The sequence below is a fragment of the Salmo salar genome, chromosome ssa09 (genome assembly GCF_905237065.1).
Source record: "Salmo salar chromosome ssa09, Ssal_v3.1, whole genome shotgun sequence".
NCBI lineage: Eukaryota > Metazoa > Chordata > Actinopteri > Salmoniformes > Salmonidae > Salmo > Salmo salar.
The window spans coordinates 125,674,029-125,686,977 of NC_059450.1; the positions used below are offsets into that span (position 1 = coordinate 125,674,029).

Consider the following 12,949-nt stretch of genomic DNA (forward strand, 5'->3'; position numbering starts at 1 on the left):
ACAGAATTCGTCAGGGCATGGACTCTACAATGTGAGAAAAGCGTTCCACAGGGATTCTGGCCCATGTTGACTCCAATGCTTCCCACAGTTGTGTCAAGTTGGCTGGATGTTCTTTGAGTGGTGGACCATTGATACACATGGGAAACTGCTGAGCATGAAAAACCCAGTTCAAAGGCACTTAAATCTTTTGTTTTGCCCATTCACCCTCTGAATGACACACACACACACAATCCATGTCTTAAGGCTTAAAAATCTTTCTTTAACCCGTCTCCTCCCCTTCATCTACACCGATTGAAGTGGATTTAACAGGTGACATAAACAAGGGATCATCGCTTTCACCTGGTCATTTAGTCATGGAAAGAGCAGGTGTTCTTAATGTTTTGTTCACTGTGTACATTGCAAACACACCTTTGCTTGCTCAACTTTTTTTCTACTTACCCTAGATTGTCATGTTACAGCGGTGACAAAGCCTTCTAGACACAGACCAGCTTTTGAGTTATTTTATTCATCAACACAAATAACCCATGGACACTATAAAACAAAACTGTCTCAATAAGTTACATTAAAATACAAGACAATGTTGAGTTACTCCTTCAACATACAAAAACAAACCTACAAGGTTGTACAGATGTGTGTGTGTGATATATATATATATATATTTTTAACATTGCTTTCAAAAATACCTGATCATTGATTGCTGTGTGCTATCCAATGCCTAGTTATTTCAGTTAGTGTTTAAATTGAATGGATTTTGGCAACCAGGATTTGGCCATTTGTACACCGATCTGATAGTTACAAATGTAATAAAATGAAACATGATAACAGAACAGAAAATATATAGGTAGTATGTAAATTGACCTTTCTGTTGCATCAGAGATACTACTCATTCAACTCAATGTCTACTGTTCCTTCATATATCCATCTGACCCTGAATGAATGGTTACTACATGGAGCTGAGATCAACATTGTTATGGCTATTCTGTTTGGCAACATTTACCCCCAAAACATTTGTACAAATAATATACACCACTGTAAAATAATATAAAGAACTTACTAAAAGTACTCTTCTTAGATATAAACATTCTAAATATCCACCCTTTCTCTGTTCTTCTGAAGAAGCTGCTGTTCAGCAGTCAAACAAGGCCAAACAAGAGAGAAGTGACTGTTACTATCTCCTATACTCTGAATTGCAAATCACGTATTTCTTACAGACAAAATGTAAACTTTGAGCTACAGTATCAATCTAGCCATTTTAATAGGATAAAGATCATTATCCCCTCTCAGAAGACTATAGCCTGAATAATCGAAAAATAAAATAACTTCCTCAAACTGAGCGCATGACTGAACAGGTTTGGCAGGGAAATGAAACTATACACACACACACATATACATATATATATATATATATACATATACATATATATATATATATATATATACTTATTTATAGACATCTTCAGGGGAAATTTGGTCGTGGTCACATACACTCACGCGACCCCAACAGATCCCTCTCGCTTGGGCTTCTGTACTCTGACTTGGGTTCAGTCAGGAGGAGTAATATAGGGGACAAAGGAGGGCAAGATCAATGAACTGTGTCCCAATACTCTTAAAGCTTCCTTTCCTCATCTCCTTTCCTTCATGACCATGGAAGAAGGCAATATGCCTGCAACCCATCTTGTCCTCTTACCAATCAGTGGGGAAGACAGACCGAGAAAGTTGGCTATTTAAGAGTACTGGGGTTCAGGCAACTGCAAGCATCTATTTTAAGTGTGCATACAAATGGGGAGGGTTGGAGTTATATTTCTTGGATCCATTAGAGGCAACCTATATGTGCATAAGGACAGGAGACACTTTCCAGGGTGGAGAGAGAGAGTAACAAGTCTAAGGGGGGGGGGAGGTCAGCCGGCAAACAACTGGGGCTGGAGAGGAGAAGGCAGGTGGTCGTTTTCCACGTTGTCAGCATCTATGGCAGAAGAGGCGGTGGGGGACGCTGGGGGGTGCATTTCCAGGGGGAACCTCTCCAACACATCCTGCACTTTGTGCTCTACCCCATCCCTCCAGTCGATGAGGTCACTCTCCAGGCGGCGAGCCCCCTCCATGACACGTTCCTGCCTCACGCCCAGCCCCGTCAGTAGGTCCAGACTGTCGTTCATCTGGCTGAAAGCAGCACTACAGGCGGGGGAGGGGACAGCCTGGGGCCGCTGGGGAGACGCCTGGCCTGACATGTAGAGATCAAACTCCTCAACGCTCAGGTTCAGAGACTGGCCATCCAGCTTCTCTATGAAGGCCACCGCACAGCACTGCAGAGAGAGAGGAGAGAGACAGAGGGGAATTAGGGGAATCAGAAAATACATTCTTAATATGTGTAAATTGAGTTTGTTTGGTACAGCTCGTCTGTCTGTTTGCTTTGTGGACACAGCCCTCTCACCAGGTTGGTAAAGTAGTATCCGTCTTCTCCGCTCATGAGGCGGCTAGGGTTACAGAAGCGGGTGATGTACTGGATGTTGGACTGCAGTCGCGGAGGGTTGGCCTTCAGGACGATGTAGATGAGGGTGGGCAGGAAGTCATCAGCAGATGCCGCCTCCTTCTTGGTGGTATTGATGGCATTGAAGATGTGCTTACTGCAGCGTGTGATGCAGGTCAGCTTGTCCCTGGGCACACGCTTCGAGTCCATCTCGATCACGTCTACAGGAGGTTAGGGTGGAACAGAGTGGTAGTTAATGTGCTATGATGACATTCTACATCACATGCATGTTCATTTAATGTTTGTGTCTCTTTGTAAAAAACTAAAAACAAATTAATATATTGTAAGTCTGACCTGTGATGGCTTTGACCACATTATCAGACACCTCTGGAATCTCCTCATCCACAGGGACACACAGCATCTCAATGGTGACCCAATGCAAGGCCCTGCAACCCACCCACCCCCACCCACTTTAGTGAACAGATGTACAAGGAGGCATACAGCAGCTTCAATACTCAAACTCAGTACCATATCTGTTTCAATGTCTTTACCTGATTCTCTTTTGAATGGCCAGGTCTTTCTTCTCATCGTCTGTGGTCTCAGGACAGAAGACCTCCTCGTAGAGACGTGTCATCATGTACCTCTCTACCTCGTCCATCACACTCTCTACGCGCTCCGACGACCCTGGGGTCAACACGGACACAGACGGGAAAACAGCAAATGAGTTATTCAAGGCCTACCTTTAGGAGAGCTCTCTGAAAGAAAAGTATGTTCCTTCTTCTTCATTGTCACCAGCAACTTTATCATCAAGCCCCTACTTCAAGATATCCTTAATGTTCCAGTATTAGAGTAGTAGAGGTGAGGAAAGGAGAGGTGTACCTTTGAAGTGTGTGTGCAGGCGGTCTGAAAGGTTCTGGTAGAAGTCTTGAACGCACTCAGACAGCTCATCAGCACCCAGGTCCTGGGGAACAAGCTCACTATAAGCTTGAAGGGATTGTCGTACATTTTCATTCATTTCAAGTTCAAGGGCGAGTTCATTTGGTTATACACTCAATGCTCTAGAGTAACCTCAGCGTTTGTCTTTGTCATCCTTCTTCTTCTACGACGAGGAAGTGAAATGGTCCAAACAAAAGCCGGAGGGGTGAATGAATAGAGGTAACCCCCATCAGGCTCTCCACATTCAAAAGCCCCTGGTGGTATTGTGGGGTACTACTCACCCTCTTGTAGGCCATGCTCTCTGTGAAGGCTCGGCACTGTTTGAAGATCTCCCTGCCAGGTTTCAGTGTCTTGAGGAAGTCGATGAACTCTTGTGTGGTGCGGTCCGTCTCTAAGGGCTTGCGACTCACTGAGGGGCTGGGGGTCGACAGGGCCTCGCCAGGGACGGATTCTGGGAGGGGGGAGGATACATAAACTCAGCAAAAAAAGAAACATCCTCTCACTGTTAACTGCGTTTATTTTCAGCAAACCTAACATTTGTAAATATTAGTATAAACATAACAAGATTCAACAACTGAGACATAAACTGAACAAGTTCCACAGACATGTGACTAACAGAAATGGAATAATGTGTCCCTGACCAAAAGGGGGGTGGGGGAGGGGTCAAAATAAAAGTAACAGTCAGTATCTGGTGTGGCCACCAGCTGCATTAAGTACTGCAGTGCATCTCCTCCTCGTGGACTGCACCAGATTTGCAAGTTCTTGCTGAGAGATGTTACCCCACTCTTCCACCAAGGCACCTGCAAGTTCCCGGACATTTCTGGGGGGGAATGGCCCTAGCCCTCACCCTCTGATCCAACAGGTCCAAGACGTGCTCAATGGGATTGAGATCCGGCCTCTTCGCTGGCCATGGCAGAACACTGACATTCCTGTCTTGCAGGAAATCACACACAGAATGTGCATGTTCATTAATTGTTTATGGTTCATTGAACAAGCATGGGAAACAGTGTTTAAACCCTTTACAATATAGATCTGTGAAGTTATTTGGATTTTTACGAATTTTCTTTGAAAGAAAGGGTCCTGAAAAAGGGATGTTTCTTTTTTTGCTGAGTTTATAATGGAGGGAATGATATACCTGTGTATTTACAATATTCCTTAGGTGCTTGATATAATGTAGAGAAAAATAAGGGTGGGCTTTCTATTCATCTCATCCTTGACCAGCACAGCTTGCAGAGTTGTGATTTCACACAACATCCTTCTGCAATTTATGTTTAGCTAGTTACTTTTTGCTACGCATCAAATAAACGGTTCAGCATGAATTACATCAACCATGGCTTGTCCTGTATTATCTGAACAGTTCTGTCTTAAAACCCTCTAGAGTCTAAACCGGGGGATGGGTTCTAAACTAACATGGGGACTTGTTTTAAGATGGTCATACATATTATTTAGCTTATTGATTTTACCCTTAACCTGTTTGGGATAGGGGGCAGTATTTTCACGGCTGGATGAAAAAAACGTACCCGATTTAAACTGGTTACTACCGTAATTTCCGGACTATAAGCCGCAACTTTTTTCCCACGCTTTGAACCTCGCGGCTTAAACAATGACGCAGCTAATATATGGATTTTTCCCGCTTTCATTCACCCCCCCAAAAAAAACGCATTCTGTGACGTGCTCAGTTTTTTGGCGGCATGAAGCTTTCATTAGACCAATGAAGTTGCCGAACGGGTTAAGGTCAAACAACTTTTTTGTTTACTGTTTAGATTAAATCGAGTGCTCTCAAACTTCCCATCATTCTGATTACGGTAGTCATTTTGTCACCCTCACCATGGCAAAGACACGGAGAAATGCATATGATGCAGCTTTCAAGTTGAAGGCGATGGATCTGGCTGTTGGAAAAGGAAATAGAGCTGCTGCACGGGAGCTTGGTCTTAATGAGTCGATGATAAGACGTTGGAAACAGCAGCGTGAGGAATTGACTCAGTGCAAAAAGACAACTAAAGCTTACTGCTAATTTTGTTGTTGTTACAAGTCGTGTTTCGTTAAAGCCTGTGTAAAGTTAATTTGTTTCAATGTAGCGGTAGGCACCTGCGGCTTATAGACATGTGCGGCTTATTTATGTTCAAAATAAAATGTATACTTTAATTCAGTGGGCGCGGCTTATATTCAGGTGCACTCAATAGTCTGGAAATTACGGTACTCTTGCCCAGAAATGAGAATATGCATATTATTAGTAGATTTGGATAGAAAACACCCTGAAGTTTCTAAAACTGTTTGAATGGTGTCTGAGTATAACAGAACTCATATGGCAGGCAAAAACCTGAGAAGATTCCAAGCAGGAAGTGGCCTGTCTGAGAATTTGTAGTTCTTCTTTCTAGTCCCTATCGAAACTACAGTATCTGTGCTGTTACGTAGCACTTTCTAAGGCTGCCATTGGCTCTCTAAAGCCTTCAGAAAGCGGAATGAGGCGTCTTCTGTCTCTGGGCAGAGTGGAGGAGCTCAGTTTGTCAGTGGTCTGCCTGGTGACTAAGAGATTGGATATGCGCGGTCCCGCGACCATGCTGTTTTTTCTTTTCCTCTTTGAATGAATACACTATTGTCCTGTTGGAATATTATCACTATTTTACGAGAAAAATACCATAAAATGTGATTTTTAAACAGCGTTTGACATGCTTCTAAGTACGGTAAAGGAACATTTCTAATTTTTTGGTCTCGAAATGCGCTCGCGCGTTACCCTTTGGATAGTGACCTGAACGCACAAACAAAACGGAGGTATTTGGACATAACTAACAACATTTCTTGTGGAAGTAGCAGTCCTGGGAGTGCATTCTGATGAAGATCAGCAAAGGTAATACAATTTTTCTAATAGTAATTCTGAGTTTAGTGAGCTTGAACTTGGCGGGTGTCAAAATAGCTAGCTGTGATGGCTGAGCTATGTACTCAGAATATTGCAAAATGTGCTTTCGCCGAAATGCTATTTTAAAATCTGACATAGCGATTGCATAAAGGAGTTCTGTATCTATAATTCTTAAAATAATTGTTATGTATTTTGTCAACGTTTATGATGAGTTATTTAGTAAATTCACCGGAAGTTTTGGGTGGGAATGCATGTTCTGAACATCACATGCCAATGTAAAAAGCTGTTTTTTTTTATATAAATATGAACTTGATTGAACAAAACATGCATGTATTGTATAACATAATGTCCTAGGAGTGTCATCTGATGAAGATCAAAGGTTAGTGCTTCATTTAGCTGTGTTTTGGGTTTATGTGACATATATGCTTGCTTGGAAAATGGCTGTGTGATTGTTTTTGGCTATGTACTCTCCTAACATAATCTAATGTTTTGCTTTCGCTGTAAAGCCTTTTTGAAATCGGACAATGTGGTTAGATTAACGAGAGTCGTGTCTTTAAAATGGTGTAAAATAGTCGTATGTTTAAAAAATTGAAATTATTGCATTTTTGAGGTTTTTGTAATTCGCGCCACGTTCTTCAATTGGATATTGGCGAGGCGTTCCGCTAGCGGAACCCCTAGATGTAAGTTAAGGTATCAAAAAGAATAATAATAATAATTCAACATTGAATTTGGCATTACTGCTATTAGCCAATAGAAACACATTGAATAACAGATTCACTACATGGAACAACAGTCCCCCCCAAAAAAATCTAAAGGAAGTTTATTCTGAAGTGTCTGCCATATATCTGAGAGATAAGATTTTTTTTTTTTTACATATACTTATCCCCTTATTTTAGGCATTAAACTTTCATTGTGTTAACTGGTATTGGGGACCTTCAGATGAGTCTTATGAGGCTTGTGGGTGTCCTAGAGCAAAAACAGAGATCATCATCATGATGTTCGTGAGAGTCTCAGCTTTCCACAGAGGGATCATATTAGTGTGCAGCCATTCGGACGCTACAGACAGAAGTTGGCAGAAGTGGCTGTACCGACTTCAGACAAGTATTTTGACGCTTGTGGGCGTCCTAGAGCAAAATGGAGAACGCCATCGTTCGGACGCTACAGACGTTTGTGAGAAGACCAATTTTCAGGATGTCTTATGTCTGACAAACACTGCTCTAGCTCTGCCACCTATTCACCAATATATATCTCTAGCTTAAAACAGACAGGGATTTTTTTGTGTGTGTTAATTAGATTTCCGCAGAGGCGTGGAAATTGAAGGCTAAGGGTTAAGGTGTGGTGATTTTATTTCCTCTATATGACCTCACAGATTAATGTAATTAGGTTTGCCTTGGGATACGGTCTTCAAATCAATTTTTATTTGTCACATAGACAACAGGTGTAGACTAACAGTGAAATGTACTTACGAGTCCTTTTCCAAAAACGCAGTAAAAAAATAAAAAATTAAATTAAAATGTAAATAGTGACGAGGAATAAATACACAGTGAATAACGAATAAAATAGTATAAAGTATTCAGACCCCTTGACTTTTTCTACATTGTTACGTTACAGCCTTATAAAATTTATTAAATCGTTTTTCCCCCCCTCAATCTACACACAATACCCCATAATGACAAAGCAACAACAATAAAATTATAATAATGGTGAACCTTCGCCCTAGTCGGAGGTCCTGAGTGCACTAGATCAGGTTGTGTACTTTGCTCCGTTCATCTTTCCCTCAATCCTGACTAGTCTCCCAGTCCCTGCCGCTGAAAAACATCCCCAAAGCATGATGCTGCGACCACCATGCTTCACCACAGGGATGGTGCCAGATTTCCTCCAAACGTGACGCTTGGCATTCAGGCCAAATAGTTCAATCTTGGTTTCATCAGACCAGAGAATCTTGTTTCTCATGGTCTGACAGTCCTTTAGGTGCCTTGCTGCCATGTGCATTTTACTGAGGAGTGGCTTCCGTCTGGCCACTATACCATAAAGGCCTGATTGGTGGAGTGCTGCAGAGATGGTTGTCCTTCTGGAAGGTTCTCCCATCTCCACAGAGGAACTATAGAGTTCTGTCAGAGTGACCATTGGCTTCTTGGTCACCTCCCTGATCAAGGCCCTTCTCACCAATTGCTCAGTTTGGCTGGGCGGCCAGCTCTAGGAAGAGTCTTGGTGGTTCCACACTTCTTCCATGTAAGAATCATGGAGGCCACTGTGTTCTTGGGCACCTTCAATGCTGCAGAAATGTTTTGGTACCCTTCCCCAGATCTGTGCCTCGACACAATCCTGTCTCGGAGCTCTACGGACAATTCCTTTGACCTCATAGCTCGCTTTTTTCTCTGACATGCACGGTCAACTGTGGGACCTGTGGCTGGAGTCTGACAATGTTTTGGGCCTTCCTCTGACACCGCCTGGTATAGAGGTCCTAGATGGCAGGGAGCTCGGCCCCAGTGATGTACTGGGCTGGACGCACTACTCTGTAGTGCCTTGCAGTCAGATGCCAAGCAGTCGTCAGCGATCAGGCCTACCACCGTTGTGTCATCTGCCAACTTAATGCTGGTTTAATGATGGTATTGTGAGTCGTTCTCATCTACAGGGCGATATACATTTATACAGGTTACCTTGGCGTTCTTGGGCACAGGGACTACGGTGGTTTGCTTGAAACATGTACAGTGCCTTCAGAAAGTATTCACACCCCTTGACTTTTTCCAAATTTTGTTGTGTTACAGCCTGAATTTAAAATGGATTAAATTGAGATCTTTTGTCACTGGCCTACACACAATAACCCATAATTTCAAAGTGGAATTATGTTTTTTTGAAACTTTTACAAATTAAAAATGAAAAGCTGAAATGTCTTGAGTCATTTCAGTCAAGTATTCAACCCCTTTGTTATGACAAGCTTAAATAAGTAGAAATGTGCTTAACATGTCACATAATAAGTTGCATGAACTCACTTTGTGTGCAATAATACTGTTAAAGATGATTTTACCCCAAACATACAATTATTTGTAGATCACTCAGTCGAGCAATGCATTTCAAACACAGAATCAACCACAAAGACCAGGGAGGTTTTCCAATGCCTCGCAAAGAAAGGCACCTACTGGTAGATAGGTAAAAAAAAAAAACATTGAATATACCTTTGAGCATTGTGAAGTTACTAATTACACTTTGGATGGTGTATCAATACACCCAGTCACTACAAAGATACAGTAGTCCTTCCTACCTCAGTTGCCGGAGTCAAAGGAAACCGCTCAGGGATTTCACCATTTAAATGCTGTGACAGGAGAAAACTGAAGATGGCTCAACAACATTGTAGTTACTTCACAATACTAACCTAAATGACAGAGTGAAAAGATGGAAGCCTGTACAGAATACAAATATTCCAAAACATGCATCCTGTCTGCATCATGGCACTGAGGTAAAACTGTTAGGGGCAAATCCAATGCAACACATTACTGAGTACCACTCTCCATATTTTTAAGCATAGTGGTGGCTACATCATGTTATAGGTATGCTTGTAATCGTTAAAGACTGGGTTGTTTTTCAGAATAAAAAAAGAAACGGAATGGAGCTAAGCACAAGCAAAATCCAATAGGAGAACCTAGTTCAGTCTGCTTTCCACCAGACACTGGTAGATGAATTCACCTTTCAGCAGGACAATAACCTAAAACACAAGGACAAATCTACAATGGAGATGCGCACCAAGAAGACAGTGAATGTTCCTGAGTGGCCGAGTTATAGTTTACTTAAATCTGCTTGAAAATCTATGGCAAGATTTGAAAATTGTTGTCTAGCGATGATCAACAACCAATTAGACAGAGCTTGAAGAACAAAGAAAAAATAAAATAATAGGCAAATATTGTAGAATCTAGGTGTGCAACACTCTTAGAGACTTACCCAGAAAGTCTCTGTAATCGCTGCCAAAGGTGATTCTAAAATGTATTGACTCAGGGGTGTGAATACTTACGTAAATTAGATACTTCTGTATTTCATTATCAATACATTGAAAATATGCCTTTTATTTTATCATTATGGGGTATTGTGTGTAGATGGGTAAGAAAAAACATATTTAATAAATTTTGAATTCAGACTAACACAGCAAAATGTGGAATAAGTCAAGGGGTATGAATCATTTCTGAAGGCAGTGTAGGTAATAGACTGGGTCTGGGAGAGGTTGAAAATCTAAGGAATTCTAGCTGGATGCCCCATGTGACCTCCTCCATAGTGACTGGGGGGAGAGAGTGGTAGTGGAGCAGAATTCTGAAATAGCGGGGGAAAGAGAAACTGTACACCAACATTATGCAGTGGGAAGGTAGTTTTGGTTTGGATCTGCTCATACCTCAAGTAATGGTAGAGAAAACACTATAAACCCTATCTCAAAGACTTGGACCCTACCTTTCTTGGGCGGTGTCTTTGCTGAGGGAGTGAAAAACTTAGTCATTGTGTTGACTTTACGTGACTTCTCCTTGGTTTTCCTCTCTTCAAACTTGCTGAAGGGTGCGATGGCAGGCTGGGGCTGGGTTGCCCCCTGGTGGTTGTTAGCATACGCTGCCTCCTCCTCCTTCTGTAACCTGGGACAAAGAACAGGCATTGTTGTTACTACCACATGATCAATACTTCAGACAGACAGACAGGCAGAGATGGAAAAAATGTCAGAGATCAAAAAGGCAAGAATCATTTCAACTAATGACAGACAGCAACATGACACTGTTCCATTTGCTTCTGTGAAAATGGCTGTTAAAATATTTTTGGACCAATGATCAAAAGTTACAGCTGCATTTTGTTATTGTTTTGTTTTTGACTGCACCCCTCAATTTTTTGCGGGGCATTCAGTGTTTGCCACCGGGTTCCTAGATTTAAAATCGAGTGCTACCTCCTCCGCCCAACAGCTGGGGGTCGACGCAAAACAAGTTTGCTCAGATAGACAACCACACCTCTCTGCCAGTGCATGGTCCTCCTGGATCTGTTTGTGTCTGGTTTGTTGGTACTCCTCCCGCCAGCACTTGGAGCAGAGGCCCTGCCAGGCCGCGTTGCCATAGAAACCACATCCCTTCGTACACAGCAGCTCTGACTGGTCCACATGGATCCCACGACGTTCTGACCGGTGGCTCATTCCTCACGGCTAGCGTGGATACGCTGGGAATAACAGGAAAAAGACAAGACTGTGAATGGTAGAAAGATCCGCAGTCAGAAGAAGGCCTACATCAAACTTGATGGCTATTTTTTATTCATCAGGACTTTGACAAAGTTGAATGCCTACACACTATGGGCCACATTCAGGTTGAGGTATTTGATAAAAATGTATGTTTAATAGAGGTAGCTAGCGTAATGACACATTTCAATCCACACACTGAAAATCTTAATGAATTCCTGTGCGTATCGAAATATGATTTCATATGGCAGTGTTTACACCTTTACCACATAACATTAAGTTCAACACAGTGGAAATCTGACAAGAGTTTGAACCCCTAAGAATCTGCCCATTTCTGATGATTTTGACTACCGACTCACGTTGGGAATGTATGATACGAAAATCAACACAGGAGGAATTTAATGGATGACCACAAACACTGGTAAAAATGTTTATGGCCTTCTAGCTGTGTCAAATCCCAATAGTGTAGCTGCCCTACACTTGACTTTGTTTGAAGCCACATTACAACGTTACTAATAGCTAAACATCCTGATTTATTAACACGCTAGTTAGCTACTTTACTACCAAATATTTGTATAACTAACCCTACTACTGTGTACTATACATGTAGCAATGCAATGGGCTTAGCAAAACTCTAACTAGCTTGCTAACATTAGCTAGCTCTAAATTCACGAAAAACGCGACACAATGACATGACAAAGCTAGCTAGGCTTCTTCTGGTAGCTAAATATTAACAGTAAACTTAGCTACAAAAATACCATAATTAAGTATTCCACAATGCACCCACCTGACCACTGGGTCCTTAGCTACAAAAATACCATAATTAAGTATTCTACAATGGACACACCTGACCACTGGGTCCTTACCAGAGTAGAGATTGAACTAGGGGTTGGCTCACACTACCAGAAGCTAACATTAGCTAGCTAGCTAGTTTGCACTTGTAGTTGACGTTAGCTAGCTAGGGTGACAGTAATTTCAGACCCAACAAAATTGACAAACAATTCAACAATTTCGTTAGCTAACAACATTCTGCGACTCCTTACCTTTTCAGAAAGATTATTGAGTGTAGATATGTAGTTTTTTTCTGCAGCCATTGACACCATCTACTACCCACCCGTCTGACAGACCAGTTTGTTTACGTAGTCACCCTTCTTCCTCGTTAGTCGATATCCAATAGCGCGCTCTTGAGACCATTTCAGGTATACAGACAGTCCTGTGCAACACCATATTCTTTAAAATGGGAAATTATAAAAATGTTATTCATTTTATAAGGGGTTCTTATTCAGAGCGATTTACATGTATGAATCTTAAGGCAGCTAGATATGGACAACCACATATCACATTCATAGCAAGTAGCTATATAATAAAGTATTGATGTCAGACGTTTTCGGAAGATGGGCAGGGATTCAGCTGTCCTGACCACTGGGTCCTGGCAAATTATGTGTATAAACCCTGGATGACTGACAGGGGGGCGCTGTATTGAAGCCACCGCGCAGCCATC

General features: G+C 42.0%; 1 protein-coding gene across 3 annotated transcripts; it reads right to left on the reverse strand.

The window, feature by feature from the left end:
* Positions 1–486: 486 nt before the first annotated feature.
* On the reverse strand, positions 487–12,790 carry LOC106612901 (rab5 GDP/GTP exchange factor). Of its 3 annotated transcripts, none has more exons than XM_014214556.2 (9): positions 12,492–12,790; positions 11,231–11,432; positions 10,692–10,867; positions 3,682–3,851; positions 3,344–3,425; positions 3,016–3,148; positions 2,819–2,910; positions 2,429–2,685; positions 487–2,300 (listed from the first exon to the last, which is right to left on the reverse strand). In XM_014214556.2, exons 2-9 carry the CDS (start codon positions 11,407–11,409, stop codon positions 1,899–1,901), a joined length of 1,491 nt encoding a protein of 496 aa, XP_014070031.1. In that variant the 5' UTR covers positions 11,410–11,432; positions 12,492–12,790; the 3' UTR covers positions 487–1,898. The 3 variants fall into 3 exon arrangements, with proteins under 3 accessions (XP_014070031.1, XP_014070032.1, XP_014070033.1); XM_014214557.2 differs by having other exon boundaries at positions 11,231–11,458; positions 12,492–12,690; XM_014214558.2 differs by lacking the exon at positions 12,492–12,790 and adding an exon at positions 12,236–12,318.
* Positions 12,791–12,949: the final 159 nt, after the last annotated feature.

What these genes read in the sequence shown, in the direction of transcription:
- LOC106612901 (XM_014214556.2), bottom strand. Translation starts at nt 11,409, where the DNA reads ATGAGCCACCGGTCAGAACGTCGTGGGATCCATGTGGACCAGTCAGAG. An exon ending in CCTGCACACACACTTCAAAG is followed by an intron (nt 3,149 to 3,343) that starts GTACACCTCTCC and finishes TGTTGACCCCAG; the next exon opens with GGTCGTCGGAGCGCGTAGAG. An exon ending in GATACTACTTTACCAACCTG is followed by an intron (nt 2,301 to 2,428) that starts GTGAGAGGGCTG and finishes CTCTCTCTGCAG; the next exon opens with TGCTGTGCGGTGGCCTTCAT.